At 40.9% G+C, this 15,822-nt stretch overlaps 2 protein-coding genes and 1 long non-coding RNA gene across 5 annotated transcripts in view; 2 read left to right on the top strand and 1 right to left on the bottom strand.

Annotated features, from left to right (window-relative positions):
* Positions 1-3,009, top strand: part of LOC111663767 (coiled-coil domain-containing protein 6) — an 18,105-nt gene extending 15,096 nt beyond the window's left edge. The window contains exon 9 of the mRNA XM_023418077.2: positions 1,740-3,009. Coding sequence (XP_023273845.1) covers positions 1,740-1,940 — 201 coding nt within the window. The 3' untranslated portion in view covers positions 1,941-3,009. The remainder of the gene's footprint in view (positions 1-1,739) is intronic.
* Positions 3,010-7,306: 4,297 nt separating this feature from the next.
* Positions 7,307-15,796, top strand: LOC111663782 (monocarboxylate transporter 9). Of its 3 annotated transcripts, XM_087177092.1 has the most exons (7): positions 7,592-8,078; positions 8,587-8,728; positions 8,838-9,095; positions 10,854-10,997; positions 12,106-12,201; positions 12,991-13,869; positions 14,154-15,796. In XM_087177092.1, exons 3-7 carry the CDS (start codon positions 8,897-8,899, stop codon positions 14,336-14,338), a joined length of 1,503 nt encoding a protein of 500 aa, XP_087033218.1. In that variant the 5' UTR covers positions 7,592-8,078; positions 8,587-8,728; positions 8,838-8,896; the 3' UTR covers positions 14,339-15,796. The 3 variants fall into 3 exon arrangements, with proteins under 3 accessions (XP_023273875.1, XP_087033218.1, XP_023273874.1); XM_023418107.2 differs by lacking the exons at positions 7,592-8,078; positions 8,587-8,728 and adding an exon at positions 7,307-7,561; XM_023418106.2 differs by lacking the exon at positions 8,587-8,728.
* LOC147818455 (uncharacterized) lies at positions 9,830-10,855 on the bottom strand. Its single transcript, XR_015437950.1, has 2 exons — positions 10,765-10,855; positions 9,830-10,246 (listed from the first exon to the last, which is right to left on the bottom strand). It is a non-coding gene; the product is annotated as an uncharacterized LOC147818455 (long non-coding RNA).
* Positions 15,797-15,822: the final 26 nt, after the last annotated feature.

Below are 15,822 nucleotides of genomic sequence, written 5' to 3' on the forward strand. Positions count from 1 at the left end.
TCTCAGTTGGGATTTTAACAGCAGATTGCAGAACACAGCCTTTTGCCTGTTTACTGTCCACCCTGTATATTGTACACAAACCGATAAGACAACAGTTTGCAAAGCTAGGTAAAAGTGGGGTGCCCAAAAGAAAAGCCCACATTTTTGGACAGGAGGAGAAACGCACCTATTTTTGAACAATTTGAAAAATTTGGATATCAAAAAAATTTAGTATATGTGCAAATAATGCTGAACTTGTGTTAGCTTGCATGCAATTTGTGTCCTTTTACACAAACCATGCTTAAATGAAGATCTGCCACTGTGTTGTTTTAGCAGTGATATTCCACACCCAGAGAACACCAAGGAGAGGTTACACAGCTGTCAGCCATGTTGATCTTGATATGTGACATAGCACTTCATGTTTTGGAAAAAACACACTCGCAGGAACAGTCTCTAGTGCTGTTAGTCAGATGGCTGTCTGTTGGTTTTAAGCCATTTTGATGATGTGATTAAAAACAACAGTGCAGAAGAAGAGTCCTCTTTGACCCGTCTCTTCTGTACTTGCTCATTGCTCCTGGGTTTATGAAATACCCGTCTCACTCATTCTCATGGGAACACTGCCAGTTACGTGCTATTCAGGTCACTGTGACTTGACACCTTTGACTAATTCTTTAACCTTTTGCTAAGATTTCACAGTTTCCTACAAATGTACATTTTTCTTTGTGCCTGTGTGACAGCCGTGGCATTATGTTTTTGTGTTGTCTGTCCGTCCGATTCTCGTTCACCAATTTCTTCAATTTGGTTCACTTGGACTCAAGGATGAACTAATTAGATGTTGGTGGTCAAAGGTCAGTGTGACCTCACAAAACACTTTTTTGGCCGTAACTCAAGAATTTATTTGCTAATTATCACACAATTTAACACATATTGCTGATGATAAAATGATGAAGTGATCATTTCGATTGTGACCATATTCCCTGCAACAGTCACAAGGTGGTAATTCTATTTTTTCATAAATGACTTTTTTCCCTATATGTATGAATTCACCATGTGCAGATATGTGACCTAATAGGAACTGTCTCACTGCTATAATTATGTTTACTAGTGTTACACTAGTTTGATGCGGCCACTTCAGTTTGATTACCTAATAGCAATTTGTCTTTAAACATTTGACCAATGTTTTCTTCCATACTTAATCCTTTCCTCCCACTCTTCCGTGGTATTGTATAGCTGTGTCTGTAGTTTTCTCTTTCTCTCTTTCATTTTCTCTTGATGCATGTGGATGGTACAGACCACATCTCATCCATCATCATGCAGCCCACCCAGGAGTTAAACAGGCAAATATTTCTCTCTGGGAGATCAGAACCTCAGACAGATTAATTTTTCTCTAAACCACTTTTCTCTTTTCTCTTTTCATTCCTTTGAATGGAATTTCAGTTGTCAGCTCATTACCAATAGCTCAGCAGGGGAAACATGACTGAGTAACCTCGCCACTCAATCTTATTTTCCCTTTGATGGCTTGTAACCTAGAAAACACTGTCCAAACAAAAGTATTGTTGCAATTAGCTCTATTTAACACTCCATTATACAAATGCATGTTCTAGTTGTATCAGCCTTAAAATGAGAATAGCGCCACAACTTTCTACAAACACCCCAGTTTTATCCAAATTCTAGTTTTTGTACCAAATGTTTAGAATGCTACCATCCACTTGTTCTGTACAAGATGAGGCTCATTTGTTTTCTCTCTCCTTCTCAAACAGAGGCCCTCCCCAAGAAGAAGCACCAGCCCTGACAAATTCAAACGTCCAACGCCCCCACCCTCCCCCAACACGCACTCAGGGGCACAGCAGGCTCAGCCTCCGCTACCCCCACCAGCTCAGCCCATGGTCCAGTCCATGTCCTCCCCGGCAGCTATGTCGCAGCATGCAGCAGCAGCACAGCAGCCTCCCTCCCAGCCTTAACGCCACACACACACAGTCTCTGTCTTTGCACGTGAGTGCGCCCACTGAATGCCACGACGCTACCGCAACAGCAGCTTCCATCATTACCAGCTCTGGAAGTCAAGTTTCTTACTCTTTACCAACTCCACAAAAGAAGCAGCTTCAAAAGTTTTAGAGGGGAAAGAAACAAGATGGCAGCTCAGTGAAGCTAGCCGCCTGCCAAATCCACATGTGGCGTTACTTAACTACTCTTAAAAGGAATGGATGGACAGAAAAATAATCGCTTCTGGGATTTGTAGGCCAATTATCTGTTCCACCTTCTGTCTTGTACATGTTATGTTTTTGTTTTCTTTGCTTGGGACTTTAGCTGGTTGGAATTGTTGTTGTGGCGCTTCTAAGATAGCACAAACAGCACATACAGTATGTTTCATGGTGGTGTTTTCTGATAGGTTGGATGTTTGGATCAATGGATGGATGTATGGCTAAGGAAACAGATGAATTAATAGATGGATGTGGTCGATTCTTTTCAAGCCTATAATACGACACTCTATTGCAGTAATGTCCTCCACTCCAGCTCACCCCTCCTCCTTTTGTCTCTTAAGCAGTGTCAACAATTCACCCCGACCCCAAAGTTTTAACAGCTAGGTCAGCAAGAGGTGTCATCAAAGACTGCTAGGAGTTTCTCCATTATAGGGCATTGATCAAATGGGGCACGTGCCACAGTTATTTTAGTTTCTGAAAGCATTCAAGGTTCTGCTGCTCTTCAGTTAAAGTGAAAAAGGAAAAAAAAAACATCAAGGAGGACGGACGCTGGTACATAAACCACAGATAAATGTCGCCTTTTGAGGTGTTTAAAAATGTAGTCTGAGGTGTTACAACTTAGTCATGTACTCAGTCTCTTCTCTGCTCTTCTCTCTCTCTCTGGTGTATTTCTGAAAGCTTCTATCATCCTTATGGATATTCCTCATCAGAAAAAGGAAAAAAAAACATAATGCTCTTTACACTAAATATACATACTGCTAAAACATTCTAAATGAATGGTACTGTTGAACTAAATTTCTATGTATGATTAAAGCTCTTGAGATGACAACTCCTGTTTTTAATTGTCAAATTTATGGATAGTATTTGCTCTTCATTTGTAATGTGATAAGCGTTGTGTACTTCTGAACTGCTGCACATAAGTCTTTTCTTAATGATCATACTTTCCCGACAGGAGACTGAGATGTGTTCCACAAGCTGAATTGAACAGATCATAACAGGTGCACAGTTTCCATATTGGATTGATCTTTTTGTGCATTTAGCTTCACTGGAATGTTTCCTTGTGGAAAATTTGACATCCCACCAAACTCCTACAGCCACTGATGGATAATGTTTGTGCCTTAGATAGATCTGCACCATAAAACCCCACACACTATCTGGAAAGGCAGAAAAATTTTAATATTTCTTGTAATGGAAGAATCACCTTTCATGACGATTAGTGTTAAATGTGCACGGAGGGATCTGAAGACGGGACACGTGTGAAACTGATGTCCCAGGCTTCTCTACACTTAAGAACTGGTAAGACTTGATGTTTTATTGTTGTCTTCATGACTTTAAATGATATCTTCCTGAAATATCTCAATATCATCAGTCTGAGCTGTCCTTTTTGTTAACTGCTAATTAGCAAATGTTGGCATTCTCATTATTAAGAAGGAAATGGTGAATACATGCTACCACCATGTTTTTCCTTTTTTTTTTTCTTTTTTTTTTTACAATCCTGTCATTCTGTGCCATATGCAGTTCTGCCCTCAGCCTATAACGTGGTCAAATATGTGGCCATGGTTTATTATAATCTAGTATGTTCAAATTAATGCTAGTTAAAATAAAGCCATGCTGCTAGCATATAACGCAAAAACAAATCAAATCAGTTCTCTCTTTATCTATTATAACAGAATTACATAATGTGATAAGCCTCCTAACGTGTCGGCTCTACTGACTCATGGTTTTATGCCCATATCTAACTTTCATTTCCTAGTCTACATGGTTTTAACTGGTTCTAACTGGCTGAGAACCGGAGGAGTGTTTCATAAGTCAATCATTCCAGGATCATTTAACATGGTAAACCTTTGTGATGTGGGTGCAATAACCTGTGGAAGGAAGAGAACAGTGAAGAGATGGCAATTTATGCAACACATTAGGCTTCCATTAGGTCCCTACAGGTAACTGAAGCCCATGCACACATACTGTCAGTTCAAACTCAACAGGATCAAAATATACACCATCATACGAGTGACATGAGTATATCTTTGTCCAAAGACTTGCTGTGAGTTCTGATACAACTAAAGTGGATTCCTGTGTTTTTCTACTATGTTGCAGTGTTCTCACTTGCTGCTTGAAGCCAGCAACCTGAACTAATCCAAGCAGGAATCTGGACTGGAGGCTCAGTGTGGCCATGCTGGGTGCTAAAGTGGCCTTTCACCTCTGCAGCTTTATGGATCTAGGTGGCCACACCAAGAGAGATTTATCCAGACTGCAGGGTGCCTCTGTGGGTTTACACCTGCCAAGCCTCTTGCGTAAATGAACTGCAGGTTGCTGCTTCTCAGGTGTCACAAAAGTGCGAGAGAAAAAAGAAAAGATACATAAAGAATATCAGGTCAGCTCATCTAAAACTGCTGGGAAGTGTGTGTTTAATAATGGGCTGCGGATGGGTCATGCGAGCCCTGCAGCTAGGGCAGAAGTAAACAAATATGTCTTGATGGGGTATGTTCAAAATAAAACAATTTATCTTGTTTGCCCATTGAAATTTCATTTTGACGAGAAATTCTGAGATGGCACATGACATATAAAGAAAGACGAAAACTGTGTTCCTGGGCAAAGCAATCTTGCAAGGTTAGATTATCTCCACTTATCAAGATACTTTGAAAGCGGCACTATGATAAATAACAAACAGCTGGTACCACACTACATGCTTTTACGTCTTTTATGGACCACCAACTTAAAGAGCTTGACTTTGAGTTTGATAAAGACCAAAGAAACTGTCCTGAGCATAGTGAATAGAGTAATAATTGAGGATTTAATTGCTAACAAGGTTGCCTATTCATTGCTCAGTTATGTTTGAACATGAAATCTCACTGTTCATGTTTGCAAATGTGGCAGGCAAATGACTGAAAGTGGTCCGCAAAACAGGATATTAGGATTATACTAATCTATTTTGCAATGGTTCAAATTTCATTTTGTTGGACTTCACTCCCATTTTAATATATTCTGTCAATTTTTGGATATATTGCATGTGATATTCTGTCACATAGACCACTGGCTTTCAAGTTCCTATGTGGTTAGGTTATTGATTTGATTAAATATTACTATATAAAACAAATATTATGGGCCTCAAAATGGATCCTTGTAGGACACCATCAACATTTCAGGGGCTTGATTCAAAACATCCACAAGCAAGTTATGAATTAAATTAGACATGTGCATCATATATAACCAAATGTTTTAATCAACTCTACAAAAACCTTCGACAGATTCTGAAAGAGTGCAGCAATCTGTTGCTTGTTATCATTATTGATTATATATAATTTGGCTGTTGCAGCAGTTCTCATTCTTGCAATAAAGTCTGAATCCTGACAGCTGTGGCTGGAGGACATTACTAACCTCCAGGAAAGCACAGTTCCGAGTTTACTAGTAAGTCAAGGATTTTTGACAGCTTAGATATAGGCCAATAATTATTTAGGTCAACAGTGTCTCCGCCTTTATGCCGTGGTACCACCTGATGTTGTAATATCAGGATCATTATGACAAAGAAGGCACAGATCCAGGTTTTTTTTTCTCTGGTAGACTATATGCCCTCATGTGCCCTGTGTCCTCTCAGACCTGACATATTGAACTGTCAGCTCAGATACTGAACATAGATTAGTTATCAAATATATTATGATTAGAGGAAACAATGAGGCTTTGCAAAGTTTCAGTTATATTGCCTCTATAAATAATAAATTCCAGTCTCTGCTTTCATTTTCACTGTAAATTGAAAAGGTGGTTAAAAAAACAAGGTTACGAAACCACTTTTCTAACCCAGTAGATGTAGTGAACCATATACAGAACCCGGAAATGTGTCGAATAAATGTACTGAATAACTTATGCAAGTAAGGGAAATACAGCACCAACATTGATTCAAACTGTAGTCAATAGTGTTCAAAGTGTATCATAGCCGCTCTGTAATCCACTCCCTGCCCTCCCTCTGATTCATACACACTGTCCCCTACATGCACTATGTCTGGTTGAAACTGGTCTAGAGCAACATGTCAATGTAATGCCAGTGTAGAGCACAATTAACTGTGCCTTGCTTGTTCTTTTTTCCCTTCATTTTTCAAGCAGAAGGGGATTATAAAGCCTAAATCTGTTCTGTAAGACCTTTCCTGGCAGCAGACCTCAGCTATGGGAAAAAGCATCAAAGTTCCTGAAGAGTTTTAGGTGCATTCATTGTGAAAACCAGGTTGACCTCTGGTCTGCTCTCTACATCCCTCCCCTCTTTCTTACTCTGCTCCCTGTCCTTTCATCTTCTGTTTCCACTTTTCTCTGGATTCTTCTTTCCATTCACTTTTCTCCACTCCTCTCCTCTGCTGTGGAATAGAGCAGAGGAGAGGAGTGGAGATGGCTCCACATTCTTTTCTGACCTGAGGTTATGAGAATGAGTGCAATCACATGGGGATATAACTTTATGATGCTGCTGCAGTGTGAGGAAGAACAACTATTCTCTCTGCTCTCACAGGGCAGTATAAGTGCATGCTCATTGAAATGTAATTCAAATTGTGTCCAGTTCTTGTGTGTTTTTTCTGAGTAGACAGGGTATGTTGATCAAGTTAAGGCTGATAAAATGCCCCCAGATAATGTAGATTTTTTTTTTTTTTTAATGTAGAAATTAAATTAGAAATTGGAGTAATAAGCTATAAATACTTTCTGTAGGGCTACAATTCACCTGTTTCCTTGGTTACATTTATTTTACTTTACCACTCTGTGTTAATGCCTCTTCGTTAATATTTTACTTACATTTATTATAGTGTATTTTACTCCTGTAATATTCACAGAGGAGCTGTCTTTATTAAACACTCAGCGTATCCTGCAGTCATCTACCTCCCTTCCTGCAGGATTCCCTTCAGGTTATTTTTAACTCATGGTAGCTGCGCGGAAGACTGTCTACATGTTGCTGCTTAATCGTGTATCACTCTCACATTCTTTAAGGTTTAATCAAACTCGTGTTGTTTTTTCAGTCATGTGAAGGCTGATAAGGTTTTGATTCAGGAGTTTTGTGCATGTGTTGCATGAGCCAGTGCTCACCAGGGACAGAACTACAGGCACTGCGCCCTGCTGGTGCACTGTGGTGTTGTTATTACCATCCATCAACCGGTTCAGACTGGCCTGATGGCAATATTAACAATGTTCCAGGAGAGAAGTGGCCCATACTCCCAACCCACTTTGTAAACACGTGAACCCGCGACTTTCAGCCTGACCAGGAAGATATTTTAGAGAAGTTAATAAAGCAGAGTCGGTTCATTTTAAACTATATTTATTTTTATTATTATTATTTTAACTTTTCATGTTGCTTTGTGAGGTGCTTTATAAAAAGAGGCTAATTTGTGTTGTACAGCCCGGACACCAATCAGGTAAATCGTTTTGTGTTTGTGCATGTGCGTGAGTGTGTGCACGCTTCTCGTTGAGTTATTAATTATTTAAATAATATTTTTTATAGATGTATCTAGAGAAAATATAATATATATACAGTATAACCCAGAGGGGAGAGACTCTCCAGGGGGAGACTGTGCTCCTCTGTCTGCTGTGCGCTCCAGGCGCGCAAGAGGAAGCAGCGCTTTTCCTCCTGTAGCTGCGTTCGAGCTGCTGCTGGACCAGCAAGAACAGCTTTGAACCGGTTTTGTCGCCGGCTACAAAGCAGACTGAAACGGACGCAAAATGCGCATAGATGATGCAGGGTGCTTTCTTTAAACACGGGCAGCATAGATCCCAGCTCAGACAGACCAGCATCCGTGCACGATGCTTTCTTGTTTATGTCATTTGAAGTGATTCTGTGAGAAGGGATTTTAATAGGGAAACCATCCTACATGGAAAGTTCCCGTGGAGCGCGCAGCTCTGCACGCGCCTGCTGCTGTTTTTGTAGATGCTGAGGTGAGTGTCGCATGTGTTTTCAATAAAATAAGCAAAATATGCTTATGTTTGTATTGAAATAATAAGATGCGATACATGACAGGTATTGTTGTTGATGAATATAGAGAAGACATTGTTTGAATTAGTCCATGGGGAAATAGCCTTACGATTCTCTTCAGGATATTATTGTCTTTGGTAAAGAAAAAAAGTATAATATTTACTGGCAACATGAAGGAATCCTGCTTTGTCAGCAAACAAATCTGAAGAGCTTTGCACCAACTTTTCCCCAACACAGAAGCTTCACTGTAAACAAAGTAATGCTGCTGCAGGGATGTATAAAGTTGCTCTGGGCTACAAATTATTCATGAAAGAGGTCTGAAAAACTTGGTCAGCACAAGAGACAAGCCTCCCCCAAGTGTCTTATAAGACCCAGAGCTGAATCATGGAAGAGGGGGGTTAAAGGTACAAAAAGGGGGGTGGGGGGGGGGCACCTAGCAGTGTAGTTTTCTTTACTTTCTCCTCCTCCAAGGTGTGGTTATAGAGAAAGGAACAAAAAGGGCAGCTGGCTATGTCTAAGTTGCAGTTAGTCTGTGTTCAGGACCTCACACAGGTGACCTGCCTGTCCAGCCAGGCCAAGTGCTGCAGCAGCCTTCACTACATCAAGGCTCTGTGTAAGTGTATATTTTGTGAGTGACTTTTCATGTGCTCCAAACGATCATCTTTTGAATTATGTTGCTGTTAACCTTATTTCTGTCATTTTTGTTGTTATTTTCTTTCCAGGAACCTCTGCTCTGTCACAGCTGTAGCAGATCACAGAGGGCAGCAGTAATCTCAGCACCATGGCTCCATCTAATCAAGTGCTGGACGGAGGCTGGGGATGGGCGATTGTTGTCGCCTCTTTCATGGCCCAGCTCCTGGCCTATGGATCACCCCAGTCAGTGGGTGTCCTCTACCCTGAGTGGCTGCATGCCTTCCAGGAGGGCAAGGGCATGACGGCCTGGGTGGGCTCCCTTGTGGCTGGAGTGGGACTTATAGCCAGTGAGTAGCATGCAATATAATAATCCTTGACATGGGTCCACATTAGGGTTAAAAAGCCAAATTAAATGCCAGATGAATTGGATCAGTGATATGGGTCTGGGAAAATCCTGATACTGAGTCATGTTTAGAGAGAGAGATGGAAATTGAGGAAAATGTGTGCAATCTTGCAGCACTCTTCTCATTCAGATTATTGTTTTTAGCATCTGATTATTCATATTTTGGCATTGGATATCATTATGGGCAATATATCTGCTGACATGAGTGATTGAGGGAGAGATATTATATCTGCTGAGTTCTAAAGTAGAGCACTAAACACTCACCTTTACACCTATCTTACCATCTCCTTCTCAATTATCATACCACATGATGCCACTGATAACACAGCAGACACAATACATGTTCAAAGTCTGAAGAATGACTGCCATATAAAGCAGCAATCAAACTATCCCTAAGGAATATGTTTGCTATAGCAACAGGTGTTGAAGAGTTCCCCTTACTGTAATGTTTCAATAGGATGGAGAAAAAAAAGACAATGCTGTCACAAAGATGGGCACTTTGCGGCTCCCTTAGCAGAGTTGCTATTATTGATTTCTAGGAGAGCAAAGCAAGTGCAAGTCATCCATGCTATGAATGGAGGAGGATCACTTAGCCCTTAATCTAACCACAGAGGGAGAAGAAGAAAGACCGATTGAGACACAGATTGGGAGAGAAACAGAGACTGAACAAATACCATATTTGTTGAGCAAGGTTGTGTATATAAACTTACATGAACCCTGTCATAAATTAAATGAGAAAAGCGAGGAGTCTAAACATTTGGCAGCACGGTAGAGTGTGAATGTAAGAATTACTTGTTAAGAGAAACAAAACAAACAAAAACTCAGTAATGTCTGAATGATATTATAAAGCTATGCTCCATGACTTTGTTGAGCAGACAAGATCAGTGATAGATAGTCGTGTTGGCTGACATTTCTGTCTAAGGCACAGCTTGCCTCTCAGCCTGGCTTCTTGCTGTCTTGTTTTTCAAAGGAGTGAAGTGAAAATCATGACTGGACAGATCTGGCCTTGGGTCTGGCCAAGTCGTGGACACGTGTCCCAGCTATCAGACAGCTGCAGCACTGCAGTTCCTGCTGCACAACAGCAGGGTCTTCCCCCTGGTTGGAGGGGAAGGAAACTGTAAATGTCACAGTCTGTGAGTCAAACAACCTCAGGATATTGGAGTATTCAGGAAGCACTGAGAAAACATGAACATTACACTCAGTACATACATCATGTACCTGTAGTGAAAAAGCTGGGACAAGCAAATAAATACAAACAGTAGATGATAGATCACGTAGTTGAATTTTCCGACTTTAAAGTGAGTTGAAAGGGAAATGAAAGGAAACTGGATATTGAGCAGTTAAACTATGAACTAATTTGATTTGTGTAAAATGTTCAAGTAAAACATAAACACTGGACCTTACAAGATCTTCTTGAATGATGTGGCAACACGTCTGACAGGTTTGAACCTAATGTGATGCGTCAGTGTCATGGTCAGACCCAGCAGTGCTTTGTTAAATGGGCTTTGATTTTCTCAGAAACTCTGTTTGTTATCCAGAATACAGCAAATTAAGCAGCAGAATATCATCACCATCCTTTGTTCCCTGAATATTTTTATACCTCTGTCACTCACCTTTTCCTTCTCTGTGTCTCTTCTACTCTCTGATTCTCTCCATCTTTTCTTCTCTGCTCCTGTCTGTCTTTCTACCTCTTCTCCCTCAGGTCCTGTCTGCAGTGCCTGCGTGGACAACTTTGGGGCCCGTCCAGTGACCATCTTCAGCGGCGTAATGGTGGCGGGCGGCCTGATGCTCAGTGCCTTTGCTCCAAATGTGCAGTTCCTCATCTTTTCCTATGGGATTGTGGTTGGTAAGGAAACATTTGATGATAACACTGGGGGAGTCCCCCTGTGTGTTTTATACAGTACTCTACAAGACACAAGCCTGCAAAGTTAATGCTGCAAACGGTCTGGAGACCTAATTAACCTGACTGTCAGACAGACTAGAAGGTGGAGGCTTAGTAATTGTCAGCCTGAGAAAAAAAAATGTGTTTGATGATTTCTTATTCATGGCAGTTAACTAAGCTTCTTATCCCTCAATCATATGACAATCTCGCAACACATTGTATAATCATTTGAAACATGCAGGGGCACATGTTGAGTCCAACTATTATGTAACATCAAAGGCTGACAATTTCATCAATTACCAGTTAATGAATATCATCGACACTGAAAGTATTTAGAAAAACGCTGAGACAAGATAAACATTTGAGCTTTGCACTATTTATTTGACAGCACTGTTTGAGATGTTGAAAGAAAAAACACATTGCTACTTTGCCTGATCCCCATGTGACCCTTTATTACCTCTGCACCCTCACTAGTCTGCCTGCGTAGGCCCAACACCACCTGTTATCGCGCATTAAGTGACAGCCCAGCCTTGCTTAATCCTGGTGAACCCCTTACAGTCAGCAATGTCTTTCGCACAAGCAGCGCTGGAGAGGGGAGGCCATGCATATTTGAAGACAGACATTTATTTTTAGAGATGCCCTTCTTAGACGGTGGCTGTGACTGTACATGCACGTGCAGCTTGTTTACTTCTCATCATGTGCTTCCTTGATGTTTTGCTAATTGTATTGCACAAGAAACTTTGTGCACAGTGCCCTCTGAACTTACAGATTTATGTAAATTGTAAATTCATGCTTGTAATGGTTTCTTGAGGGCATACACCACACACATGCATGTTGTTCTGCAGCATTACATGACTAAAAATACGAAGTAGTAGATTAATATACATATTTGTAGAATTTGGAAGAAATATAAGTGCCCTTCACACATTAAACATAATGCAGTTTCCTTTTATGTACTCTGAAATTGAATTCCCATTCTGGTATATTTTTAGAAGTGAAAAGCCTTTACCCCTTTCACCTGAGCTAATGGAAATTCTTCTCCTGTCTGTCCTTGTCCTCTCTCCTACCGTAGGCCTGGGTTGTGGTCTGGTCTACGCAGCCACGTTGACAATCACCTGCCAGTACTTTGACAAGAGACGCGGCCTTGCCCTTGGCATTGTCACCACAGGTACTGCTGCCCCACCAGTTCTGCATACGTCTTGCATGTATGAGCTGCTTGGAGACTTGTGAAGCCGAGGTAAACATCTGTAGAAAAGCAAAGGCAGAGTTGTCTGTTAGGTAGGGACGTGGACTGGTGACCAGTGACCACTTCTGGTTCAGCTGAGAATCAAAATGTTGATGGTAATGACTATATATTCTAATGCTGTATTAGACGGCATTGCCTTTGTATGGAGGGTTATTAGTCGCACCCAAAGTTTAAGTCAGTCTGTTATTAATGTAGAACTACTGAGCTATGTCACAGTCTAAATTTTCAAGTGCAATTTAACATCCTAACTTCTCGCCTTGCTGCGGTGATGTAGAAAAGTACTCCATGGTGTCAGTACACTGTTACATCAGTGTGTGGATGTGGTTACAGCTGCAACAGAACCCACCTCTGACCCACAAACAACAGTAATGCTCGGTACAGTCACAGGTGAAATAGACTTGAAACTTTCAACCAGAGAGGGCACGTGTTACAAGTTACTTTTTAAGGTTACTCCTGACCTCGGCTCCACCAGTGGCAGTATCAAAAAAGACAGATGTGAAGACAGAGATGAATGAGTTAAAATAGAGAGACTGCACCAGTTTTAATCAGCATTGTCTAATTTTTCTACAAATTAAAATTCATGGCATGAGAATAATTTGAATTGTGCTGCGCTCATATAAGATTCTACGCATAATGGATTTAATTTCAATTGATTAATCTGTCACTGTTTTGCACAAGCACTGAATTTCTGTCCTCCTCTACCTCACCCAGGCACAAGTGTTGGAGCGTTCATCTATGCCACCGCTCAGAACGAGCTGATTGTGTTGTACGGCTTGGATGGTTGCCTGCTAATCATCGGTGCTGTAGCACTAAACCTCATGGCGTGCGCCGGCTTCATGAGGCCCCTTAACATGCCGGGGTACTACCTCAAACAGAAGGCCGCCCTGGAGCGCAACACAGAGGAGCAGCTTTTCGAGAAGCCCCAGTTAGATGACCTGAAGATCACAACAGGTTCGAGTGCAACCACTCCAGACAAAAATCTGATGGTGAAGGAGTTGCTCATCACCATCGATGCTAAGGACTTGGCCATTCAGACAGAGAAGAAGAAAGGCAGCTTCCTTGCCGGGTTTGCCATCATGAAAGTCATCAAAAAGAAACAGCAGGCCTACTCCAGGTATATGCACTCCATGTATGAGATCCTGCAGGACCAAGCCATGGTTGCCTTCTGTATCGCTGTCTTCCTGTTCAGCCTGGGGGCATTCCCTCCTGTGCTCTTTATAGAGGATGTGGCGCAGAGCGAGGGACTCATTGAAGAAGTTAGTGTCATTCCTCTGGTATCAATAGGCGCCATCGCCACTTGCATGGGTAAGCTAGTGCTGGGTGTTCTCGTGGACATAAGGTGGATCAACAGCATCTATTTGTACGCATTCACCATGTTTGCCGGAGGTGTTGCATTACTCCTCATCCCCATCACTAAGACTTATGCGGGACTGCAGATCCTGTCTGCTGTCCTGGGTTTCTTCTCTGGAAACTGGTCCCTTACCTCCTACATCACCACTAAGATTGTCGGCTTGGACAGACTGACCCAAGCCCATGGCATCCTCATGTTCTTCGGGGGATTTGGGATCATGCTTGGACCCCCTGTTGTAGGTAAGAGGGTTGTCTTTATCTTAATTTGTAAACATTGCTACACTAGAAATGATTGTTTAGGTAGAAGAGGTACACCTATTTCTTTATTTGTGTAGCAATAAACCCTGTTGTAAGGTCATGTTTTCGGAGACATTTAAAAAATAAAAATGTTAAATTAGGCTGGCAGGCAGAGCAAGTCAAAGGGCACGTCATCCTCAATTAGGAGCCAGTATGACATTATTTAGCTGACTGCTGTATCTGGCAGGAATCCTTGCTGACTTTGTGTTTTTCTCATCACTTTCCAGGGTGGTTCTTTGACTGGACGCAGTCATATGATTTGGCGTTCTACTTTAGTGGGAGTTGTGTTGTTCTGGGAGCATTCATTCTCTTTCTGCTCACCCTTCCCTGTTGGAACAGGAAGCACTCTGAGACCGACAGACCAGACGTCCATTACACCAGCAACTGTGACAAAGTTGCCTCTGTAGCCTGAATATAAGCTCCTTTCAAAAGGACTCAGATCTCACCCCTACTGCCCAGCAATTATCCGCTGATAAACTGTACCTGAACCACATAGCAGGAATTTTCTTTCTTTGAGTATACAGGGGTTTCCCCCTTATTTCTGCTGCCAGATTTTAATATACCAAAATACTTGCAGAGGTTTTGAAATACAGGCCTTTCCTCTGTACTTTGCCTGCATTTCTCAGGTTCAAACCATATACTGCATATCTTTTTAAAGGTTTGACTCTGATGCCTGTGTTGATTTTATTTTTTATTATTGCCTCATTTTACGAGGCAAACTGAACAATACTGTTCAACTCCCAAATTCTACACTGTGTTTATGTAAACTTCACAGTAGCGCTGAAAAAAGACATGGTGCCATTCATAATGCTGGGAAGAAAAACATCTGTAAAATTGGTGGTTAATTTCACACAGTAACAACATCTGAAACCACTCTGCAAATGCACAACAATCTCCCAGAGAATACAGGGATTGGAATGAAGGAGGGAGCCTTTTTTTGATAATCATAATTTTAGCAGCATATTTTTATGTTCTATTTTGGTTTTAACATATATCTTAATTGCACCACTATCTATCTTACCAAAGCATCAATGATAGTCAATGCCTGTCAACACATAATGCCTGTTGGAACAATACAAAAGCCTTGCTTTATAGATTTTTTTTTATGTTCAAGTGCATCACAATTTATACTTTTTTTAAATGGTTTGAGCTCCACATACCTCCTGTTTATGGATCAGACAGAGACTTTTTGAATAAGTTAGGCTGATTCAAAAACATGTAAAATCACTGAAGAGATCCTACTGTAATTCCAACCTTGAAAGCATGTTGACTCTCTTGTGGCATGGTTATCATGACCTCTGCTGGCATTCATTTTGACCAGGCTGGTCCTTTTCCATCATGTTGTGTATGTGTATGTTTATTGTACATTGTGTGTGTATGTGTCTGCACATGCATGTTCGCATACGTGCACAGTTTTATGTGTGTACATTGTTTGATAAACTTTTGTATTAGCACTAATTTGTAAAGTTCTATGTGCTAGTGACTTTTATATGCACAAAACCGGCCATAGAGCTGTAAAAATATTTTTGTTTAAGTTGGAAGTTGATTATTGTGATAATTGTAATGAAAATGTCACAACAGACTTTTAGAATCACTTGAATGTTGTTAAATAGACCACTAAAAATGTCTTTTTGATAGCTCCAGTTTCAGGCATAGGAGTAAATCTGGGACATTAGTGTTTGCTTTTTGTGTTTGTAGAGGATATTGACAAGGTGAAGATGAGGTACAATTAGTACTAAGAGACAGTATGTTTGTTTGTCATCCTTTAGCTACTCTTATTTTTTTATTGCAGTATTATAATATTTATGTCTGTATTTCTGATTTATTGTTTTATTTAAAAAGTGCCAATAAAAGGTATTTGGATTAAAAATGCAGAGTGTTTTTGTTTGTAACATA

This window comes from Seriola lalandi, unplaced genomic scaffold, assembly GCF_002814215.2.
Source record: "Seriola lalandi dorsalis isolate HSWRI2012SDOR001 ecotype SW California unplaced genomic scaffold, Sedor1 jcf7180002054580, whole genome shotgun sequence".
Lineage (NCBI taxonomy): Eukaryota > Metazoa > Chordata > Actinopteri > Carangiformes > Carangidae > Seriola > Seriola lalandi.